This window comes from Bos mutus, chromosome 4, assembly GCF_027580195.1.
Source record: "Bos mutus isolate GX-2022 chromosome 4, NWIPB_WYAK_1.1, whole genome shotgun sequence".
Lineage (NCBI taxonomy): Eukaryota > Metazoa > Chordata > Mammalia > Artiodactyla > Bovidae > Bos > Bos mutus.
This window is the reverse complement of record NC_091620.1, coordinates 21,568,486-21,592,094: the sequence shown is the minus strand read 5'-3', so window position 1 is coordinate 21,592,094 and position 23,609 is coordinate 21,568,486. Positions and strand designations below refer to the sequence as shown.

Below are 23,609 nucleotides of genomic sequence, written 5' to 3'. Positions count from 1 at the left end.
CCCGGAGTCGGGGCCAGGTGAGCTCTTGACAGTTTAACCAATAGTGTTCTCTGACTGGGAATGAGGGTGGGCTGTGCTAGAGAGAGATAATCACAATAGCCAATGCTTTACTGCTCCATAAATGCTATGGTTTACAGTATAATCAGGTATTACAGAGTGCTTTCTCACCTTATTTTCATTTAATTCTGACAGAAACCCATAAAGTTTCTTTTTATCCCTTCCACCTGGGGTATTTAATCCTAAAAAAAAAAAAAAATTAACCCTAAACATTAAAACAAGAATAAAACAAGGAAAGCTGAAATTAGTGGGGAAAAATTTTAAATAGGTTTATAATAGTAATTTCATTCTACAGCCCTGGTAGGATAAACAGACACCCTAATCTATTCTCACTAATTATACTGTTAGCAATAATGTTGGTATCATTATTTTGACACAAGTACATATTGTAGCTTAAAGCAATTATGTTACTATTATTAGGAACCAAGATTTCAGTGTAAGAGAAAGAATATACAAAAATCAAAAGTTATGTGAACACTTTACTTTCTAATTTTGAATTAGAAATATCCATGAATTCATTATGTATTATAAACACACACACATATATATATACACATATACACACATATATATACATATAAAGAAGAAAAATTGCTGCAAAGAATTAAAGCCCAAAGATATAAAAATCCATTGTTCATAGGATTACTAAAATTGTAATCTCACTGATCATCTTTGGAGAACACTAAGAAAACAACTCATTCTGAAAACTAGTAAGTATCTTGCCTTTCTTGTACAAATTGTCTGTATTTTAGAGTAACCAAACAGTCTGTGAAAGAAAAGTATTCTTTCATTTCAGCTAAAACATACAGAAAGAAGGATGGAATTAAAGTTCATGATTTTGCAACTCCTAACAAAATAAAGGATCCAGGTAATGATCATCAATGGCTGATAAACTAGGTAAAAAGCTGATAGAGAACTTTATTCAAATAGATAAGACTGATAACACCCCTGACCCCACTGACATTGGCCCTTCATGCCGCTGAAGATGATCAGAGGCAACGTGGCTCCTGATGAGAGGCACAAGGGAGGATACACAACATCAGCTGTGATGTAGTCTCCTAAGAAGAAACTGAACGTGAGTCTGATTGAGCTCCTAGCTCTACCTACCATTTTATAATTCCTGTAGCTCAGAAGTACAGGACTTCCTTGCAGCTCAAATGGTAAAGAATCTGCCTGCGATACAGGAGAGCAAAGTTTGATCCCTGGCTCGGGAAGATCCCCTGGAGAAGAGTATGGCAATCCACTCCAGGATTCTTGCCTGGAGAAGTTCATGGACAGAGGAGCCTGGCAGGCTACAGTCAATGGGGTCGCAAGGAGTCGGACACGACTGAGCAACTAACACACACACACCATTTTATACAGAGAATGAAGAAATGATGCTAAACTACACAACGTGGATGCAAAAAGAAAAATCCAAAATGCCAGAAGTTCTACAGGTTAATGACCCAACTTCTTCAGTAAATAAATGGAAAGAAAAAAAGAGGAGAGGAGAACCTACAGACTAACAGAAAAGAGACAAACCAACCAAATAAATGAGTTAATTTGCCTGGATCTTCAGTCAAACAAATCAATTATAAAACAACAACAAGAGAATGAGATGACAAAGATGACAGAAAATCAGGGAAATTTAAGTTTGGAAGTTTGATGATATTAAAGAATTACTGAGGACATCATTAGCTGGGACAATGACATGGCTATGGTAGAAAAAATCCTTATATTTTAGAGATAGATGCTGAAATATTTAGATACAACAATGGTTGGGATTTGTTTTAAAATAATTCAATGGTGGGTTAGGAATAGCGTGCAGAAGGGGATGGACGTGTAGATGAAAAAAGAATGGCCTTATAGTAACAATTATTTAAGGAGGGTAGTGGGTACACTGGGGTTTGACTGTCCTCTGCTTTTGCAGATGTGTAACATTTTTCAAAATAAATAGTTTCAAAAAGGAGGTTTCGAGATTTGTATGTAACTTTTCCAATATCAGACCACTAGTAAGTAGCAAAAGCAGAACTCAAAGATCCCCTTTTCCCAGAACATAAATAGCTGCAGAGCAGTTGCAGAGAAGCAAGTCAAGGTCATCAGTGTTTGCCAAGTGCCACCTCTGTATCTTTGCGTGGGCTCCTGTGGAGGGTTTGTAGGAGCATCGGACACATTCCCTGCCCTAAGGAGCTTTTAATCTAGCTGGGGACACCAAAGATACACATAAAAACCATACTATAAAGTAGATATTATTTGTTTCCTTAAAACTCTGTCACAGACACACAAATATTCCAGATGGAAGAGAAATCAATAATGCTCAGAAATGAGTTCACGAAATCCTCTCTCCCAAAGGAGATCATGAAAAGTACAAAAGGCTGTTATTTTCACAGAGTGGAAAACGTAAAAATAATTGGTCTCTTGGACCATCTGAGAGGCTGAAATTCACAAAGATGGAATGTTCCAGAAATTCCTAATGCTCTCTTTCCAAATGTTGTCCAAATACCTTTTGGAGAGGTGTTCTTTACCTAGTAACTTTTAAAAAACTTATGAGAAAAAATCACCTTTGGTTAATTATCAAAAGGACTTCAGTACACATTAAAAATTAGCTATGACTGAATATCATGTTTCCAGATGAAATGAAGTACTAACTTAACCAAAATATGACAATGAGATTATTCAGTGAGAATTAGATGGTGGTGATGGCTTTACAAACGTGTGACTATACTAAAAATCACTGCATTATATATACTCTAAAATGGTGAATTTTATTATATGTCAATTATATCCAATTTTTTTCCTCTAAAGAACAGCCATGCATATCATGACAGCGGACTTAAAAACTGAAAGTGAGTATGGCCATTTACAGTGTTAGAGTGGATCAGACAGTAAAGAATCTACCTGCAATGTGGGAGACCTGGGTTCAATCCCTGGGTTGGGACGATCCCCTGGAGGAGGGCATGGCAACCCACTCCAGTATTCTTGCCTGGAGAATCCCCATGGACAGAGGAGTCTGGCAGGCTACAATACATAGGGTTGCAAAGAGTCGGATGTGACTGAGAGACTAAGCACAGCACAGTGTTAGATAATAAAACAATTTGGTCTGATGGGGAAAAAATTTTTAAAAATCCCAGTAAGTTCATCTTAAGTTCAGTTACAACTAAAATGCTTAACAGTAAATTCAATCTTCAACCAACACTTAATCTCTGCCAGTCAAGTTTTATGACTTCTCATAACAATCTTAACATGTTTCACAATTTCAACAATCATAAAGGTTTACATTTTAGAAGAGTAATAAAGCAGTCTTCCAGCGAGTCTGCTCACTAAAATACTGAGTGGCAGGAGGAGAAACCCAGGAAATCTACCACTTACTACCAAGTAGATGAGTTTTAATTTAACGTGTTTGTTTTAACCGATTAGGTAGCTCCATGGGTCATAAACACCCTACAAACTTCCCTTCTCTTATCAGCAAAGTGATTCATCACAGCCTGGCAAAAGCTGTCAGGTCCATGATAATTGCTTCAGAGTATCTCTTGAATTAAAGCTGATCGCGGGAAAGGAGATTCACATTTTTTATTTCATGTTTCTTTTCTTTAATGTATTCGGCTGCACCAAGTCTTAGTTGCAGCACTGGATCGTCAACCTTCACTGCGGCACACGGGATCTTTCATTGTGGCATGTAGGATCTAGTTCCCTGACCAGGGATCAAACCCGAACCCCCTGCATTGGGAGCACAGAGCCTTGGCCACTGGATGGCCAGCAAAGTCCTCATCTATTTCTTGACTGAAGAAGAGAATCATAATATTTGCTTTCCATGATATGACAAGAACCATGCCCTCAAATTAAAACAAGTTACCATTTTCCTCTATTGAATTTGAAAAAATACAAAAGATCAATTATACCCAGTGTAGGAACTCCCCTGGTGGTCCACTGGTTACGACTCTCTGCTTCCAATGGAGGGCGTGCAGGGTCCATCTGTGGTTGGGAACTAAGATCCCACATGCTGTGCGGTGCAACCAGAATAAACAAAAAACAACACTACCCAGGGTAAGTGAAATAGGCACTGACACTGATAGGAGAGTACACGGCTACAACCTTCCCAGAAGGCAGGTGGGCAAAGATGAAAGAATGTTGACTAAGCAGTTTCACTTCTCAGGTTCATCCTAATGAGGTAATCAAAAAGGTAGATGAAGATAACGTGTATGAAAACGCAGCACACTGTTATTTTAACGCCGATTGTCAAGGAGTGACCAAACAAATTATACTACAAAACACTCTTATAACAGAATGCCATTTAAAAGCTCTTAGGTGAAAGTCTATTTGGTGCTAAAAAGTATTTCCCAAAATATATGTACCTAAAGCACATATTCAATGATCCCAGTTCATAAAATTTCATTTAAATATGTACTTACATAGAAATTTCAGGAGATATGTCTGAAACTGTGTTTTGTCTTTCAACAAATATTTATGGAACACCACCATGTATCAGACAATAAAATATAGTGAAAAGGGTTCCTGTCCCCAAAGTACTTACAAACGGGGGATAAAGTCAAGTATTCAGGTGGGAGCCACGTGGCCCAGGGGTGGTAGGCAGAGGTTGCTCTGGCAACGTAAGGGAGGCCCTGCTCTGCCCAGTCCTGGGACCTAGGGCAGCCAGTCCTGAAGGACTGAGATCAGAAGGACGAGGATTTGGCCAAGAGGAAAAAGTGAGGAAAGAATTACCTGGCTGGTAGAATTTAGGGTGGCTTTTTCTTACTTCCTTTTATACTTTTCTGAATTATTTAATTTTTAGAAAGGCTATGTCTGTTACCATGAAAATTCTGGAAGAAATGAACCAATGAAGATGCACAGTTGATGTGTCATAGGGCTCCCTAAGTCACTGACCCCTGCGCCATGAGCCCCACCTGCCCTCCATCACTGGCCTTGACCTCCTGGGTCAGGATAGGCTCTTGACCTGGAAACAATCAAGTCATTGACTGGCCACAAGTCTACAAGGTGGCCGGGCACAGAAAGCCCCCACTGCTAGTGCTGGTGGTTGCACAATATTGTGTAACTAAATTATAAAACTAAATGCCACTGAACTGTTCGCTTTATAATTGCTGCAAAGATAAATTTTATGTGTATTTTTTAGCATAATTTCAAAAATTAAAAGAACAAGAAGAGCCATTATATAGGTAATAGGTGTCTGTAGTTGATATAAACCATAAATTCAAGAAAAAGAATGTTAAGATCCTAGTGGAATAATGAGCACATTATATAACCAGGCAATTCCCAACAGAAATTGCAAATAAAACTGGAAAATTGTTCACTTCTGTAGTAACTAACCAAGTTATAGAAATTAAAATCTTTAGGTATCCTCTGTGTGTGTGTGTGTGTGTGTGTGTGTGTGTGTGTGTGTGTGTGTGTGTGTGCTTAGTCGCTCAGTCAGGTCTGACTCTTTGTGACTCCATGGACTGTAGCCCACCAGGCTCCTCTACCCATGGGGATTATCTGGGCAAGAATATTGTAGTGAGTTGCCATGCCCTCCTCCAGGGATCTTCCAAACCCAGGGATCGAACCCATGTCTCCCACATTACAGGTGAATTCTTTACCATCTAAGCCATAAATTAAACATAGGAAGATGGAAGAAAGGAAGAAGAGAAGAGGGAGAGAGGGAAGAAGGAGAGAAGGGGAAGGAGGAAAGAAAAGGCAGGATAAAGGAGGGAAGGGAAGGGAAGGGGAAAGGGATGGAGAGAAGGAAGAAAAGGGGAGAAGAGGAATTAGAGGTGACAAGGAGGGAAGAAGGGAGAAGAAGGGTGAGAGGAAGCAGGGAGGGAGAAAAGTAAGTCAGTAGCCATGGTGACATAGGGGCTGAAACTCTTCTGTTCCCTCGTCTGAAAATAAAAATAATACCCTCTACCTTCAGAAGCAGCCTGCTGCCCTCCCGGTGACAAGTCTTCCCTGAACCTTGCTTGTGGGCTGGCCACTGAGATACAGGTTGAGGTTGCTGGGGAAGGCTTCTGAGAAAGTCCTCTTTTGCCCCTGTCTCCTCCCTGGGTCACAGAGACATGATGGTTGGTGCTTCAGCAGCCATTATGGGTGGTGATACAAATATGAAGTTGGAAAGATGGAAACTCTCAGCTAAGTCTGAGCATAAGCTAGAAAAGAGCCTGGGACCTGACGACCATGACGCGGAGCTCTTCTACAGCTTTGAACTGTTCACCTCCAGACGTGTTTTCCCTGGGGATAAAAGAAAGCTCTCTTTTTTGTTTGTATGTCTGTGTGTTTTCTTTAGGCTAGTCAAGTGAAGCAGTGGAGTAGAGAAGGAATAAAGAAGTCTGTAATTAGCTATGATTAATTGTAAACACCAGTATACTCAGACTAGCCAGGTATGTGTGATTTTTAGCCGATAAAGTTTCTTAAGTGCATTATGAGGATTAAATGAAATGATGCTTGTGTAATATGACACAGTGCCCACTGCAACACAAGCACTCATGCTGGTACTGTTTCTCATCAAAGTATCAACAAAATTTCTAAAATTTCACCACAATCACAAGTCAGATACACTCAGGGTAAGTTAAGCATCTACAGAGTTATCAAATATGTATTTCTCCAAAGGCAATTATTTCTAATATTCAGCCAATAAGAGAACACCTAGGACTCAAATGAAAGACTATCCAAATTGGAAGGGAGGGGTAGCTTGCTTCCTAAAATAGATTGATTGCACTTCAGGAGTCAACTTAAGTGGTGTTAGGAAGACCTCACACGTGCCATATGCCTATTGGAAAATAAGACCCAAAAAACTCCAATCAGATATTTAACACAACATCCACCCCTTTCAATCACCTTATGCTTACGAAGAGCAAAACAAAATGGATTAATTTTCACTAAAAATGATCTTGTTGTACATTGCTTTCAGTTGTAAAATCAGTGTATTTTACAGAAAGAAAGATCTTTTGAATACAGAAGAAACTAGCTGCTGCATGGGTGAGATGCTGGACAAAAAAGCGGGCAGTCATGTGTGACTCACTCAAAGGAGTGAAGCTGTTCAGTTTCACCGACTGTAATATCAGTCTGTCTTGAAGACGTCTTGGCTCAAATGCAAGACCAGCCCTTGAAGATGGTCAAGACTCAGATGCATTCTCTACGTCAGTGGAGGTTGCTAAAGGGTGGGGAAAAAAAAAAATATATATATATATATATATACCAACTACCTGCAACAGAAAAAGTCCTCATTCCTGCCCTGGTAAGTTATACAAGGCCTTCAACAGCAAGATTCCTTTGGTGGGGACATGCTGGTGGGGGGCGGGGGGGGGGGGCAGGGTGTTGATAGGATATTTTTAGGATTTTGGTATTCACATTTGTGAATTATAAAGGGGCTTACACTCCAAGTCATTAAGAGGACACTCAAATATTAACTTGAAGTTAACAGATAAGGAAAGTATTCTCTGTTTTCTTGAGTTTCTGCCACAGTTTCATAAAATAAGCTTTCATAAACAGGACAAAATGCTTCAGAGATGGATATGAGTGAGAAATGTTACTGAGAGATAGAGCTTGTAATCTTAATGCTGAAATGGAACTTTGGAAGAGCTGAGTTGGCATTTTCTGTTCTTTGGCTCCCTAAGTCATTCTAAATCCCTTCTAGCCTAGAAAGAGGTTGGACAGATGGATGGATAGAGGGAGAGATGGAGTGATGGATGGAGGGACTGGTGGATGCATGGTGGATGGGCAACCTGTCAGACCAATTCAAAAGAATATGGATTAACGTGGGGGAAGACGCTCCACATCCTTCACTATCACTCCTGAAAATTTTCAGTGGAAAGTAATCATTGCCCGCCTTCAAAGAACTGACACATTAGGGATTCACTGTGAAACTCCAGGACTCAGAAGGAGTTCAGGTTTCATTAATGGACATTTTATTCTATTGCATTTTGCTGTGCTTAATTTTTTAGCCAGAGATGATTGGGCCATGTAGAGCTTTTAAAAACTGAACTTGTAACCCTGTGTATGAGACAGCAAAAGAGACACTGGTGTATAGATCAGTCTTATGGACTCTGTGGGAGAGGGAGAGGGAGAGGGTGGAGAGATTTGGGAGAATGGCATTGAAACATGTATAATATTATGTATGAAACGAGTCACCAGTCCAGGTCCGATGCAAGATACTGGATGCTTGGGGCTGGTGCACTGGGACGACCCAGAGGGAGGGTATGGGGAGGGAGGAGGGAGGAGGGTTCAGGATGGGGAGCACGAGTATACTGTGGCGGATTCATTTTGATATTTGGCAAAACTAATACAATACTGTAAAGTTTAAAAATAAAATTAAAAAAAGAAAAAAAAAACTGAACTTGTGTGTGTGTGATGTAATTTGTTTGGCAATATCATCAGTAAGAAGAGCAAGAATTGTTATACTTCATCTGTATTCAGCCAAGCACTAATGGTCAAATTCCCTAAGCACCCCCAGAGCAGGAAAAAACCCAGAACTATGTTTCCCGTCAGAGTTTCTTACCTCTGTATACTTCCTGGAAAACTTTCCTGTTTCGAGCTCTTTTTCTCTACCTTACTGCACCCAAGTCTTACACAGAAGCTGGACCATGCATGGCCTCTTGCGGGCTTCTGGACTTCCCTTTCCAAGAAGCTGGCTCTCAGATCTTCTCTCCTCCTTTCGGCTCAGTTCCGTGAACAGATTCTTTGAAGAACAACCCTGCGTCCTGGGCTAATGAGTGACATTCAGGTCACACCCTCTTCTCAGCAGCCCTTCACCCAATCCCTTTTTAAAGAGGAAATTACATCTCTCATTGAGAAAGAGACTGCCAATCCTTGGAGGAAACTGTTATGTCGATCCCAGGGAGACTGCGAATTTCTGAAAGAGCAGGGGTCCAGGCAAGGGGCAGAAGAGACAGCTTTGCTCCTTCACGCCTGTTCTCACAGTCATCACTGTTTAGAATACAGGGCAAAAGACTGTGATTCACCTACGCATCACAGATTTTTAGATAGCCATTGAGAAGAGTGATGAACTGAGAACCTTGAAGCCATCTGGTGACCTTGGCAGCATGGGGACTTATGGACTTACAACTGCCACTTACACACAGCTTCAGTCTGTCCTCTCCTTCCATTGGTGCCATTGGCCGAACACCTCGTCCGTACCTGCTGCTCCATGACCGCACCTCCCTCCCCAACCCCGGGGTGGAGAGTGCTATTTACAGTTTGGCAATGAGAGGAACAACTCCATTTCCTGCCCAAGCGCACACCTGATGAAGTACCAAAGTGGGAACTCAGATACACATCTTCTGACTCCAACTATTATGCCTGGGCTCAGCCTGTTTTAATCACTAAAGTAATCCTTGTTGAGCACCTAACTGTGCCTTAAATTGTGCTGGACAAGTCGTGACACTTGACGTGGAAGGTGACATGGACATGTCCATGAGCACCAGTCAACCCCACAGTGCAGAGAGGCCTATGGGAGCTTAAAAAAAAAAGATCTGTCCAAAAGACGATTTTGCGTTTGGTCAGATCCTCTGAAATCTGATTATGAGTTAGAGGCTATGTAAAAGTGCTCTGTAAACTATAAAGCATGACACCATTGTTAATGACACTTAACTCTACCCATAGAGTTACCATGTGCTCGGTCGTGTCTGACTGTTTGTGACCCCCTGGACGGTAGCCCTCAAGGCTCCTCTGTCCATGGGATTCTCTAAGCAAGAATACTGGAGCAGGTTGGCATTTTCTCCAGTAGATCTTCCAACCCAGGGGTCACATCTCCTGCATCTGCTGCATTCGCAGGTGGATTCTTTACCACTGAGTTACCTGAGAGCCCCATAGTTACCATAAAGACGGTAATGAATCTGGATAAAGGCCCTTCAGACTAGTTGACAGAACACATGTTATTCTACACCTGGCTCTCGGAAGTTTGCCAATGTGGGTGCCTAAGAAATGACTCTGGGGCCAACTGACCCAGAAAGCATCAGGACAGGCTGTCCGGCCATCTCCTTCCCTGCAAGCCATTTTCCAGAACCCGCTGAAGCCTGTGGATCCCTTTCCCCAGTTACCCCGGCATAATGCGCATTGAGAACAAACAAAATCACTGTTGAAGGTTGTCACACTTCATTCCACAGGATTTAATGATTCAGAGAGCCACACTGGGGCCAGCCCTCCCTCTCAGCAGAGAATATTATCTGTTCTTCCTCACCTGGAGTGAAAATTCATGAGAAAGTTCCTAATCCTGTAAAGTTTAGCCCCAGACAAGGAAAAGAAGGTGTTTGAGGAAGGAGGAAATGAGGAATTAAAAAAAAAAAACATAATCCTTCCCTAGGATTTGTTTGTATAACTCTATTGTTTAGCTTTGGCCTATCATTATCAGTACTCAATTTTACAGAATAGTTTTCTTTAAAAAAAATCTTAAAGAAAGAGTGAATGCCCCAAAAGTTTAATTACATGAAAACATGAGTTTGGCACTCCCACTCCCCTCATTGCAATCATTTTAGTATTTGACAACAGGCTCCAGGTTGAAATGACTTGCCTGTGTAGTTTCTCTATGACATGGTGAAGTCATATCAAATCCCAGGGCTTACAGATAAATAATACAGGGCTTCCTGCCTCCAGTTAGTGAGAACAATCATTCCATTGATGGCCTTGCGCAGGCTGACTTTAAAGACAAGACGAAACTTCTTTCATCGGCATAGAGACTGGAACAGGAGGTGGCCAGACAGGTGGCCACAGCCTCCAGACGTGCAGCTACTCCTCAGCTGTCCCATCCAGGATTTGTTTGAAGGAGAATGGAGAGAACTTGTAACCAGCCCCGGTGTAGAACTTGTTTTGGAACTCCACCCTGTTGTTGGGGGCAAGGAGAAAGGGAATCGAACACAGAAATGAGAGGCTGGCAGCCGGAAGGGAGAAGCGGAAAGAGTGTAAAATCAAGCCCCAGGCGAGGAAGGCACCCCTGGCAGCCACCATAGGAATCCTGGGGTTTCGGGGCTTTATTTTCAAACCCTTCTCTTGCCTCCCCCTGACACCTTCTCCACCCCCCATTTTCTCCAGGCCTTTACTAGTGACCTCAGGGACCACAGCACAACCTCCCCCAGATCCCCAACCACCAGGGAAGTCCTTTCTGGGCAGCACTGTCTGAAGAGATGGTCATGGGACAACGTACCACCATGTGGTACAGGCGGTTTGCTTCTATCCTAATCTTAAACTGTGGGGCTTACATAACTGCAGAACCACCAGAGCCTTGACTTACACTTTTATAACTTACATAACAGATACCACAAATGGTCACTTCTGTGTTATTATGTTGCAGAGTTCATTTCTTTAATGACATGGGTAAATATAATGTTATAGCCCCAGGCAGGGAAGGCTATGAGTCTCTCAAATCAACAGGTGAGATGGAAAACCTTTTCTTTATGAACAGTGGCCACAGATGGAGGGAGGAAGCCTCAGTGAAGCTGAGAGTCTGGCCAGGACGTATGGGAAACCTGATGCTTCAGTAGAGAAGACACACCCAAAATTCTTGGCTGAAAAGTGACCCGGGAGAGAAACAGAAGCCTAAGCAAATGTTTGCATATTCATCAGTCCAGTGATGGCCAATGGCCTCTGGACACATCTATGCATGTCAAGGGCCTCCAGTGAGAGCCTTCCTCCTGGGGGGTACCCTCCTTGAGTTTCCCTTTTCCAAGAACTATTTGCCTGTTCTGTTGGTATAATTCCCACACTCAGCAACAAGGGCCAGAGAGCCCAGAATCACTCAGCATCTCCCTCTGTGAGCCTTTCCAATCCGTCATCTTACCAACAGTTGGGGTGTCCCTTATGAAGCCAATTATAATAACAAATGAACATTTAAAAGGAGTGAATGGGAACTAACGTGTCTTCTAGAGCAGTCACTGTGTGTGTGTATATATAAGACATCATTTGATATTACACCAAGAAGGGACTAAATTAAGGTTCCAAAAAGGCGCAGGAGTTGCTAATGTCACACAACAGGTCAGGATTTGAACCCAGTCAGCTAGCCCTCCCTCCCATCCACCCTCTTTCCCGAGAGAGCGTCTACTCTACAAGCAGGTCATACCAGTGCAGCCTCAGGGCATGCAGGAAAGCAGAGAGGCCCTCCATGATCAGAAGGATGGCTACCGTCAGAACAGCGAACACGGCAAAAATGATGAAGACCCCAACGAGTCCTCCCCAGCCTCGCGTGCGAAGGCCAATGTGCATCACCATTGTCCAGAGCACTTCAGACAGTTCTGCCAGACACAAGAGAAACACTCTCAACCACGTGGTTTACTGGGCAAATGCAGATTACTCTCATACAGTAATCCTGGATCTGTACACCCTACAATTCGGCAACTCCGCTCCCAAGTGGAGAACATGGGCATCTACACCCTAGGTTACCTGCCTACGGTCATCTACAGCAGTTTTGGAGGAGTTTCCATCAAGAGGACAAGTGTATGATGGCACATTATTCACCAGTGAAGGTGAGCAAACCATAGCTACTGGCAGCAACATGAAGGAACATCTTATGCCAAAGAAGCGAAACACAAAAGAATACGTGTAATACGATTTAATAGGTACTGAATTCAAATTCATATATTAAAGCCCTAACCCCCAAGGGATGGTACGTGGGAGATGGGGCCTTTAAGAAGTGAATTGGGGGACTTCTCTGGTTGTCCAGTGGTTAAGACTTTGCCTTCCAAAACCAGGGCCAAAGGTTCGATCCCTGATTGAGGAACCAAGATCCCACATGCCTTGCAGCCAAAATACCAAAACATAAAACAAGCAATATTGTAACAAATTCAATAAAGACTTTAAAAATGGTTAACATCAAAAAAACCTTTTAAGAAAATATTAGGGTTAGATGGGGTCACAGTAGAGTCCTCATGATGGCATTAGTGCCCCTTATAAGAAGAGACACCAAAGAGTCCTCTCACTCCCCCTTCCAGGGAGATACTATAATTACAGGAGTTTGTACAAGAAAACAAGCGGCCAAAGCAGTCAAGACCACACGAACTCTGAGCACCTGCTTTTCTGCTGTAAATCAATAACCAGGCTCATTTTCACTGCTTTGGTTTCTATTTATTTAGCACACATTCTGGCCTGGGTTCTCTGTTCTTGGCATGATGCCCAGGGCTGGGAATGCAGAGTTAAAAGCCAGGGTCCTTACCTTTCAGGAGCTCAGAATCTAGTAGGGAGACAGGCTAATAAGACAGGGTTACAATCTGTACTAGGTCAGAGCACCTCCAGAACCTAGGGAAGGGCACCTTCCAGACTGGGAGCCAGGGAGGAAGACCAGCAGCAAAGGAGCCAACCACACTGAGTTCTGAAGGAGGAATGAGACATCAGGCTGCAGAGAGGGTTCAAGAAGGGAAGAGTATTACAGGTGAGGGCAGACGCACGGAGGGCCGAGATGGCGTGGCATCTTCAGGAGCCTCAGGGCCGTTCCTCGTGGCCACTGCACAAGAACTGGGGAGGGGGTGGGGGTAACAGAGAGCCAGTGGGGCACGGAGGGAAACACCAAGAGTCAAGACTGGAGAAGCAGGCAGAAATCAAGAGAAATTTTACGAAGTAAGTCCATGAGTCAAGATTCCAGATTTAAGTCATTCTTGGGGCTTAAATCTTTACCAATAAATACAAGAGGCCTGTAGAAACTAGGAAAGGCAAAGAAATAGATTCTCCCCAAGAGCTTCCAGAAAAAAAGAGAGTTGCCAACACCTTGTTTTTAAGCCTTCTGCCCTCCAGAACTGTAAGATAGTCAATTTCACAGTGTTCTAAGCTGCTGTGTGCTGCGCTCAGTCACCTCTGCTACATTTGTGATAATTTGTTACAGCAGCAACAGGAACCTGATACAGAGGGTAATCATTTCAGCAATACAAAGCCAGACCTCCTGAAAAAAAGTCACTTCTATTAACACTTTGAAAGAGCCACTCTTCTGGCAAACACACCAGAAACAACCCAGAAGGCACTTTCTCCTCCAAGTACATTACATCTGTTTCCAAAGGGACGTGTGATGGTCACCCTGCCAGGCGGCCCACTCACTCACGTGCATGTGCCAGACTGAGGGCCCAAAGCCGGAGGTAGGAGGCTGTGTTGGAAATGCAGCCCAGGCAATACTCGATCGTGTGGATGGCCTGATGCACAAAGATGTCTCCAAAGTTGAACTGAAAGAGAGAATTTCTGATGTTACTCCATCAAGTACTTTCTATGCGAACATGTTACAAATGATATATGGAGAAGACCTGGGCTCTGCTGTGAAGACATTTTTAGTTAAATGACAGGGAAATAGGTGGAGAGAGTCACAGTAACATAGGAATGTCTGAAGAATGAACCTTAGCCAAAGAGAGGTCTGGCTTAGTCCTGGCTCCTGGGAGGCAGTCTCGAAACCCTTGAGATTTCCCAAGTGAAAGAAAAGTCTATATTCAAGCTCCACTGGTCCCTGGGACCACACCGCATCATCTTTGCTAAGGAGGTATCCAAACAGAGGCACTTGGTAGTTTAAGTGGGAGCCGGCCTCACCTGAAAGACCTACCATGTGGTCAGAGACTTGAGACTTTCAGCCACATGTTATCAACCCAAATCCAACTCCAGGGAGGGAGATAAGATTGGGTGCAAACACCTGGACTGCACTCGGGTCAGTCACGCCTACATAATGACACCTCAATAAAACAGGAAACCAGAAGGTGTGTGAGCTTCCTGAGAAAGCAACACAATAACACAGCTGCATGTCAATGTCAATGCAGGAGAGCCATGCATCCCTAAGGACACGGGAGCTCAGCCTTCAGAACCTCCCAGTGTCGGATTCTGCTGACGTGCCTCTTAGGAGGATTGCTAATGTGCAGACTTTGGCTGTAAATAATCCTGCAATTGAAAGTACAGCCTTCTCCTGAGTCCTGTGAACTGTCTACAAATGACTCAACCAAGGGAATCTGAGGGCTCCCCACCCCAGACTTGTGACTGATGTCAGAAGTGTTGGGTAGACTTGGAAGTCTGGAGATGTGTGCTGTTAACCTGGAGCTGGGCTGAATGTGGGTAAGGAGAGAAGTGGGAGGAGACCTGGAGAGGGGTCACAGTAACAAAGGAGTGTCTGGTGAAGAATGAACCTCAAAGAGTCTGGCTGAGTCGAGTCGAGCCTGGATGTGCTTTGTCCTGGGAGACCCAGGTATGACTGTACTGGGGGAAAGAGCTGTCCAGCAGAGCCTGGAGTTGCCCCCACAAGGGCGGCGGGTTCATGGAAGAGCTGGCAGGGGCACACTGACTGGATCTATCCTGAGGTGAACGAGGAAGATGGATGAGGGAGGTTGTACAAGACAGGCTGGGGCTTGATGAGTCAGATGTGTGGGTTGGATTCTAAAACATTCCAGCAGGTCTCAAAGACCTACTAATATCAATCACCACTAACAAGGGTTACTCTCTATATCTGGAATCTGTTCGGAAAACTTTCCATGATCCAATTTTTCAGTAATTCTGACTATCCATTGGTACAAATGAATAATTTTTAAAAAGTAATTAATACCACAAACGGAGCTACTTATATGCCTTACGCCTCACTTCCTGTGAGGCATCTCTGAGGCCTCACAGGAACCCTCTTTCCACTCCAGAATTAGAAGACAGCTCCAGTTAAAACCCCCATCCCGGGGTTCAGGACTGTGGGTGACTTCAGTCATGGGATTAAAAAGTCAGCTGCCTTGTCTGAGGAAACATGGCACATTCCCAAGGAGGGGAGTGGCTGCCCTTGGACAGAAAGAGACAGGGAGGGAGGAGAGAAGAACACAGTTTGGGAATTCATGTGCAAGGCAATGTCACAAAGATAAGTGAACAAAGTCAAGAAAGAGCCAGCATTGAGGCAGGAGCAGGCAATGGCAGCTGCTCATACTTACATTGGGGCAGAGGACTGGCAATTAATAACCCACCTCTTGCTTCAAGATAAGGGACCAGATTTGGGCTCTGTGATTGTAAATGAGGGCACTGATGGGGAAAATAAACCAGCAGACTCCCAGGGGCATGGTTCTGAGCCAAGGGGTCCTTGGTAACATTTAGGAGCTTCTGTGTTACAAAACTTGAAACTGATATGCACCTCATACTCAGAGCAGTACCTGGGCAAAATTTTAAAATGCCCCCTGATTGGATGGTAAGTAGCTGGAAACTCAAGTGCTCCCCCTTCCGTGAGATCTCCCCAACTTCCCATGACTTAGGGATGAAAAGGCCACCCTCAGCAGGGTCCTCCCGACCCTCCCAGCTCTCCTGCTTAAGTCCAGTCAGATGGGCTGGTGCCCACACACTGCTAAGTCACTTCAGTCGTGCCCACACACTACTGGCTGTTAAATACATGAGCATCCTCCCTGGCTAGAACTGACCTCTAGAATCTGTACAAACAGCAAGCCTTCATAGGGTGTCAAGTCCCAAATACCTCTTCTTTAAATAAGCCATTTTTTCTCTAATATTTTGCCTGTGTAGCTTGTGGGCTCTCAGTTCCCTGACAAGGGATCAAACCCAGGTCACGGAAGAGACGGCGCCAAACCTTAACCACTAGGCCGCCAGGGGACTCCCTTAAATACCTCTTGATCGTGGTCATCCTGAGCCCCATGGGCACCTACAGAAGCACTGTGACCAGAGTTGTCACCCTCGGTGTTCTCGGTGGTGTCTTCTGGGATTCTGGAGGCCTGCAGCTGTCAGCAAACAAGAACATGAAATGGCAGATTCACTTTTAGGATTATAAAAATTCTCTATAAAATAAAGGCTCTCATTAACTATTAGCTATGTTCCATATTAGCTATGTTCCAGAGAAGGCAATGGCACCCCACTCCAGTACTCTTGCCTGGAAAATCCCATGGACGGAGGAGCCTGGTAGGCTGCAGTCCATGGGGTCGCTAAGAGTTGGACACGACTGAGCAACTTCACTTTCACTTTTCACGTTCACGCATTGGAGAAGGAAATGGCAACCCACTCCAGTGTTCTTGCCTGCAGAATCCCAGGGACTGGGGGGGGAGCCTGGTGGGCTGCCATCTATGGGGTCGCACAGAGTCTGACACGACTGAAGCAGCTTAGCAGCAGCAGCATGTTCCAGATACTGTTCTAAATTCTCGATTATCTCATTTAGCCTTTGTAACAATGTTTTTTATGTAAACACAATTATCCCCCCATTGTACAGAAAAGTAAACTAAGGTACAGAAAGGTTAAGAAATGAACCCACAGGATTGCACAGTTAGTTAAGGCTAGTTAGTGACAGAGTAGCATCAGTAGGCAGTCTGATCTTGGGCATGTACTTTTCTCCATGGTGTTCCAGAAGGTGCCGGATTAATCATGCTCTTTACAATAAACGAACAGTCTTGTGACCCAAACAGCCAGATTTCTACTAGCAAATCCAACCAGGAGGGATTAATGAGTGCTACTGTCTGAATGCTTGTGACCCCCCCAAAGTTAATGTTAAAATCCTAACCTCCAAAGATGAAAGTATTAGAAAGTGGAACCTTTGGAAGGCACTTAGGTCATGAAGGTGGAAGCCCTGTGAATGGAATTAGTGCCCGTATAAAAGAGGCTTCAGAGAGCCCCCTAGCTCCATCTGGTAAGGACACACAGAGACGATGCCAGCAGTGAACCAGGAAAGTGGTCTCACAAGAAGGTGATGATACTGACACCCTGGTCGTGGACATACAGCCCTCAGAACTGTGAGCAATAGATATCTATTGCTTTAGCCACCCAGGATGCGGTACTTTGTTACACAGCCCAAGTGGACTAGACAAAGGCTTTTCCAGCACAAACACACTTTTTAAAATAAAAGCATTACTTTATAAAAATAGCTAAGAGGCTTCCCTGGCGACTCAGTGGTAAAGAATCCATCTGCCAATGCAGGAAATATGGGTTCGATCCCTGATTTGGGAAGATCCTGCCGGGGAGCAACTAAGCGCATGTGCTCCAACTACTGAGCCTGTGCTCTGGAGCCCAGGAGCTACAGCTGAGGCCATGAGTTGCAACCACTAAAGCCCGCATGCCCAGAGCCTGGTCTCCACGAGAGAAGCCACCATAATGAGAAGCCCGAGCACTGCAGCTACAGAGTAGCCCCTGCTCTCAACTAGAGTAAAGCCCACGCAGCAATGAACGCCCAGTACAGCCCAAAATAAAGAAAAATAAAAACTTTTAATAATTTTTTTTAAATAGCTAAGAAAAGAATTCAAGGGGAAAAAAATCTAGGTCTAGTTGCCATTCAATTTGGCCTGATTTTTATCCTTGAGTCAGAAAAGAATATTTAACTCAAGTCACCCTGAAACTTAATGTCCCAAGGCCAAAGTTGTTCCTAGAATGATTTCACAGGTAAGGTATTGCAAATTAGGCATGAAAGTATCTTTAGTTTTCTTCCTTCAGCACATCTGCACCTAATATTTGCAGACCTTTGGGCAAAGGTACAAACGAAAGTCCACATGCCACATGTCTAAATATTTTAAAGGTACAAATCAAGCCAACAAAGTCCCAAACAAAGTATATTCTGGCCTCTGTCTTGGCAAATAAATTCTCACCAGAGCTTGGAAGTTCAGTTCAGTTCAGTCACTCAGTCGTGTCCAACTGTTTGCGACCCCATGAATCGCAGCACACCAGGCCTCCCTGTCCATCACCAACTCCCGGAGTTCACTCAGACTCACATCCATTGACTCAGTGATGCCATCCAGCCATCTCATCCTCTGTTGTCCCCTTCCCCTCCTGCCCCCAATCTCTTGCAGCATCAGAGTCTTTTCCAATGAGTCAACTCTTCGCATGAGGTGGCCAAAGTATTGGAGTTTCAGCATTAGCATGATCCCGTCCAAGAAATCCCAGGGCTGATCTCCTTCAGAATGGACTGGTTGGATCTCCTTGCAGTCCAAGGGACTCTCAAGAGTCTTCTCCAACACCACAGTTCAAAAGCATCAATTCTTCAGCACTCAGCCTTCTTCACAGTCCAAGTCTCACATCCATACATGACCACGGGAAAAAGCATAGCCTTGACTAGACGAACCTTTGTTGGCAAAGTAATGTCTCTGCTTTTGAATATGCTATCTAGGTTGGTCATAACTTTCCTTCCAAGGAGTAAGCATCTTTTAATTTCATGGCTGCAGTCACCATCTGCAGTGATTTTGGAGCCCCAAAAAATAAAGTCTGACACTGTTTCCCCATCTATTTCCCATGAAGTGATGGGACCGGATGCCATGATCTTCGTTTTCTGAATGTTGAGCTTTAAGCCAACTTTTTCACTCTCCACTTTCACTTTCATCAAGAGGCTTTTTAGTTCCTCTTCACTTTCTGCCATAAGGGTGGTGTCATCTGCATATCTGAGGTTATTGATATTTCTCCCTGCAATCTTGATTCCAGCTTGTGCTTCTTCCAGTCCAGCGTTTCTCATGATGTACTCTGCATATAAGTTAAATAAGCCAGGAGACAATATACAGCCTTGACATACTCCTTTTCCTATTTGGAACCAGTCTGTTGTTCCATGTCCAGTTCTAACTGTTGCTTCCTGACCTGCAAACAAATTTCTCAAGAGGCAGATCAGGTGGTCTGGTATTCCCATCTCTTTCAGCATTTTCAACAGTTTATTGTGATCCACACAGTCAAAGGCTTTGGCATACTCAATAAAGCAGAAATAGATGTTTTTCTGGAACTCTCTTGCTTTTTCCATGATCCAGCAGATGTTGGCAATTTGATCTCTGTTTCCTCTGCCTTTTCTAAAACCAGCTTGAACATCTGGAAGTTCACGGTTCACATATTGCTGAAGCCTGGCTTGGAGAATTTTGAGCATTACTTTACTAGCATGTGAGATGAGTGCAATTGTGCTGTAGTTTGAGCATTCTTTGGCATTGCCTTCTTTGGGATTGGAATGAAAACTGACATTTTCCAGTCCTGTGGCCACTGCTGAGTTGTCCAAATTTGCTTGCATATTGAGTGCAGCACTTTCACAGCATCACCTTTCAGGATTTGCTATAGCTCAACTGGAATTCCATGACCTCCACTAGCTTTGTTAGTAGTGATGCTTTCTAAGGCCCACTTGACTTCACATTCCAGGATGTCTGGCTCTAGGTCAGTGATCACACCATTGTGATTATCTGGGTCATGAAGATCTTTTTTGGAAAGCCAGGTGCAAATTCAGCATCCCACACCAGGACAGGGGCGCACAGGAGAGTTGGCCCTGCACTGGCAGGTCACCCTTCCCCTCTCACCTCTGATTTCATCTCACAGCACAGGGACCGTGGCCTTGTGGCTCATGTGTGGGCACTCCCACCCAAGATCTCTACGTCCCACCCACACTCCCCCACAAAGTGCTGCCCCTTGACCACACCAGGGTCAGCGGTACCCAGTGGTCTGGTTGGCCCTTTGTATGACCCAGAAGTGGGCTTGAGTCCCTCTGGACAGGAATTCCAGGGTGCCGGGTATCAAGAGGGGGCTCTGGGTCAGCCTCTTCCCTTGGCCTGTGGTTCCTTGCCCCAACGTGAGGAAAGGGACTCAAGTTAACATTACTTTGTCTTCTTGAAATCCTATTTTCTCTCCCTGTCAACTTAAAGAAGAAAATATTAAAGAAGACATGGAAGACAGTTTTTCCCTTTCCATCCCCTAAATGCTAGACTTCTCTGGACATATCCTGAAACTGGTTCAAGTAAGCATAAACAATTGTGTAGAATGTGATCCGGGGGACTTGGAAAATCTCACTCTTTTCCTATTCAAAATATACTTTTCTACCCCCCTAATAATCTTCTCACAATGTCTGAGCTGGATGCTGTCTGAAATAAAATAGTAATCAACTGGAAATTAGCTACTTGCAACTTTCTAAAAACACATAAAATGCATGCAAAAAGACAGACATAGGTTGTATAGAGCAGCACTATCTATAATTACTAACACTGGAAAAAAGCCAGATAACTATCAATACTTTGATGCTTTCAAATTGTGGTGCTGGAGGAGACTCTTGAGAGTCCCTTGAACAGCAAGGAGATCAAACCAGTCAATCCTAAAGGAAATCAACCCTGAATATTCATTGGTAGGACTGATGTTAAAGCGGAAGCTCCAATACTTTGGCCACCTGATGCGAAGAGCCGACTCATTGGAAAAGACCCTGATGCTGGGAAAGATTGAAGGCAGGAGGAGAAGAGGGTGACAGAGGATGAGATGGTTGGATGGCATCACCGACTCAATGGACATGAGTTTGAGCAAGCTCAGGGAGACAGTGAAGGACAGGGAAGCCTAGCAGGCTTCAGCCCACAGGGTGGCAAAGAGTCGACATGACTGAGCAACTGAAAACCAACTATCAATACATGAATAGATAACTAAATTGTGGTACATCCATGCAAGGGAATACTATATGCCAATCATATACATACAATCTCTCAAATATAATATCAAAGGAAGGAAGCCAGATCCAAAAGAAGGCACAGTGCAGGATTCCATTTACATAAAGTTCAAAAACAGGGAAAACTAACGTACAGTGTTAGAAATCAGGGTAATGGTCAACCTTGGGCCAAGAGTGACAGGAAGCAGGCACAAAGGGACTCCGGAGCCTGATGATGTTCTGAGTCTCCACCTGAGTGCTGGTCACCCTAGTGTGTTCATGTTGTGATAAGTCACTAACATGCGCCCTTATCAGTTGCGTACTTGTATGTGTGTAGTCAGTCAGTTCAGTCGCTCAGTCGTGTCCGAGTCTTTGCAACCCCATGGACTGCAGCACATCAGGCCTCCCTGTCTATCACCAACTCCCAGAGTTTATACAAACTCATGTCCATTGAGTCAGTGATGCCATCCAACCATCTCATCCTGTCACCCTCTTCTCCTCCTGCCTTCAATCTTTCCCAGCATCAGGGTCTCTTCAAATGAGTCAGTTCTTCACATCAGGTGGCCAAAGTATTGGAGTTTCAGCTTCAGCATCACTCCCTCCAATGAATATTCAGGACTGATTTCCTTTAGGATGGACTGGTTGGATCTCCTTGCAGTCCAAGGGACTCTCAAGAGTCTTCTCCTACACCACAGTTCAAAAGCATCAATTCTTCAGCGCTCAACTTTCTTCATAGTCCAACTCACATCCATACATGACTACTGGAAAAACCACAGCTTTGACTAGATGGACATTTGTTGGCAAAGTAATGTCTCTGCTTTTTAATATGCTGTCTAGGTTGGTCATAACTTTTCTTCCAAGGAACAAACGTCTTTTAATTTCATGGCTGCAGTCACCATCTGCAGTGATTTTGGAGCCCAAAAAAATAAAATAAAGTCTGTTACTGTTTTCACTGTTTCACCATCTATTTGCCATGAAGTGATGGGACCAGATGCCATGATCTCAATTTTCTGAATGTTGAGTTTTAAGCCAACTTTTTCACTCTCCTCTTTCACTTTCAAGAGGCTCTTTAGTTCTTCTTCGCTTTCTGCCATAGTTTCTTCTTCACTTTCTGCGGGGACTCAGCGTTATAGTATTACAGAGGAGCCTGAGGAAATGGGACCTCTGTTCACATCCCCTGAGGCCCATCAGAACAAATCTGTTTACAATCTCTTATGTATTGGGCCTCCTTAAGGTTTCATAGAGGGAACTGGGAAGAGGCCAAATAATTCCACTATGGAATCATCTCATGAATGGAGGTGGGAGGAAATGTTTCAAACATGAGAAAGGACCATCTAATCAGCCTAAGGAATCAACCAACAGCCCTACACTCCAAGGGCCAAGGAGACAAACCTCCAAGCAGTCTTTGGGAGCTCCTGTTCTCCTGAGCCAGTCTAGAAGGTACCCTCCAACATGGCAGACCACAGAAACACCTATACTTTCTTCCCCATTGTACATATCCTCCATGGGGAGAAGGGAGAAATCCATCACTTTGAGTTCCACCACTATTTAAATAGTTTTGCTGAGCAAAGAGTAAGACAAGCTATGGTTTGAGAGTCCTGGGACTCCAGACAGCCAGCAGGAACCCAGCCCTCAGATAACGGGCAGGTGGAGCTTCTCAGGAAAAAAAACTGCATCTGTGTCTGCAGAAAAGATATCTGTCACCTTCCTTTCAAACACCCATCACCTTATTTGGACAATGGTCCACCTCAGCTATCCTTCACCATCTTGGTCTCTCACCAGTTAACCAAACAATAAACAAGTATTCTTTGCTTTGCCTTCCTATGTGTTTATATCCCACAAAAATTGTATTTCAGACAGGCTTTAGATCTAGTCAAGGCTGGCAGGAAAGAGTGGAAGGTGCAGGTGATTCAGAAAGACGGCGCCACCTAGGGAAGAACCTCCCGAACTTCAGCCTCATCCAATTGATCCCTGACTCAAACATCAGCCAGGTCAGAGTTTAGGGAAAAAAAGGTTTATCTAAATATATTCACAACCACTTAAAATACACGTGATCTCAGAAGAGCCTATTTAATCTTTTGCACTAAAAGAGGGAAGCAGAGACTGATCATTTCAAACAGCACCTGTGTGTCATTTCTAGACTCAAAAGCTCCCTGGACAGTTGATCTTCCTTATTCCTACTTGATTTAGGCAAACAGTAAATTCTTTATCAACCCCTGAGTAAACCTGAGGCTTGGGAGAAATTTAGACAAAACGAAGAAGTGGGCTGAAACTGGTGTTTGAAAACAGAGTGAAAAATCACAAATAAACAAGAATGGACTTATTTGAATTT

General features: G+C 43.8%; 2 protein-coding genes across 10 annotated transcripts in view; both read right to left on the bottom strand.

The window, feature by feature from the left end:
- Positions 1-9,045, bottom strand: part of SVOPL (SVOP like) — a 95,435-nt gene extending 86,390 nt beyond the window's left edge. For 2 of the 5 annotated variants that reach the window (XM_070369210.1, XM_005909791.2), the window contains exon 1: positions 8,519-9,043. The gene's annotated coding sequence lies outside the window, so the exon portion shown is untranslated. Of the gene's footprint in view, positions 1-7,042; positions 7,175-8,518 lie in introns of all 5 variants that reach the window. The other 3 variants (XR_011463949.1, XM_070369209.1, XM_070369208.1) reach the window with 3 other exon arrangements.
- Positions 9,046-10,101: 1,056 nt separating this feature from the next.
- Positions 10,102-23,609, bottom strand: part of ATP6V0A4 (ATPase H+ transporting V0 subunit a4) — a 96,466-nt gene continuing 82,958 nt past the window's right edge. For all 5 annotated transcript variants that reach the window (XM_070369201.1, XM_070369203.1, XM_070369204.1 and 2 more), the window contains 4 exons: positions 16,548-16,658; positions 14,036-14,153; positions 12,071-12,242; positions 10,102-10,837 (listed from right to left, as the gene is read on the bottom strand). In XM_070369201.1, coding sequence (XP_070225302.1) covers positions 10,744-10,837; positions 12,071-12,242; positions 14,036-14,153; positions 16,548-16,658 — 495 coding nt within the window. In that variant the 3' untranslated portion in view covers positions 10,102-10,743. The remainder of the gene's footprint in view (positions 10,838-12,070; positions 12,243-14,035; positions 14,154-16,547; positions 16,659-23,609) is intronic.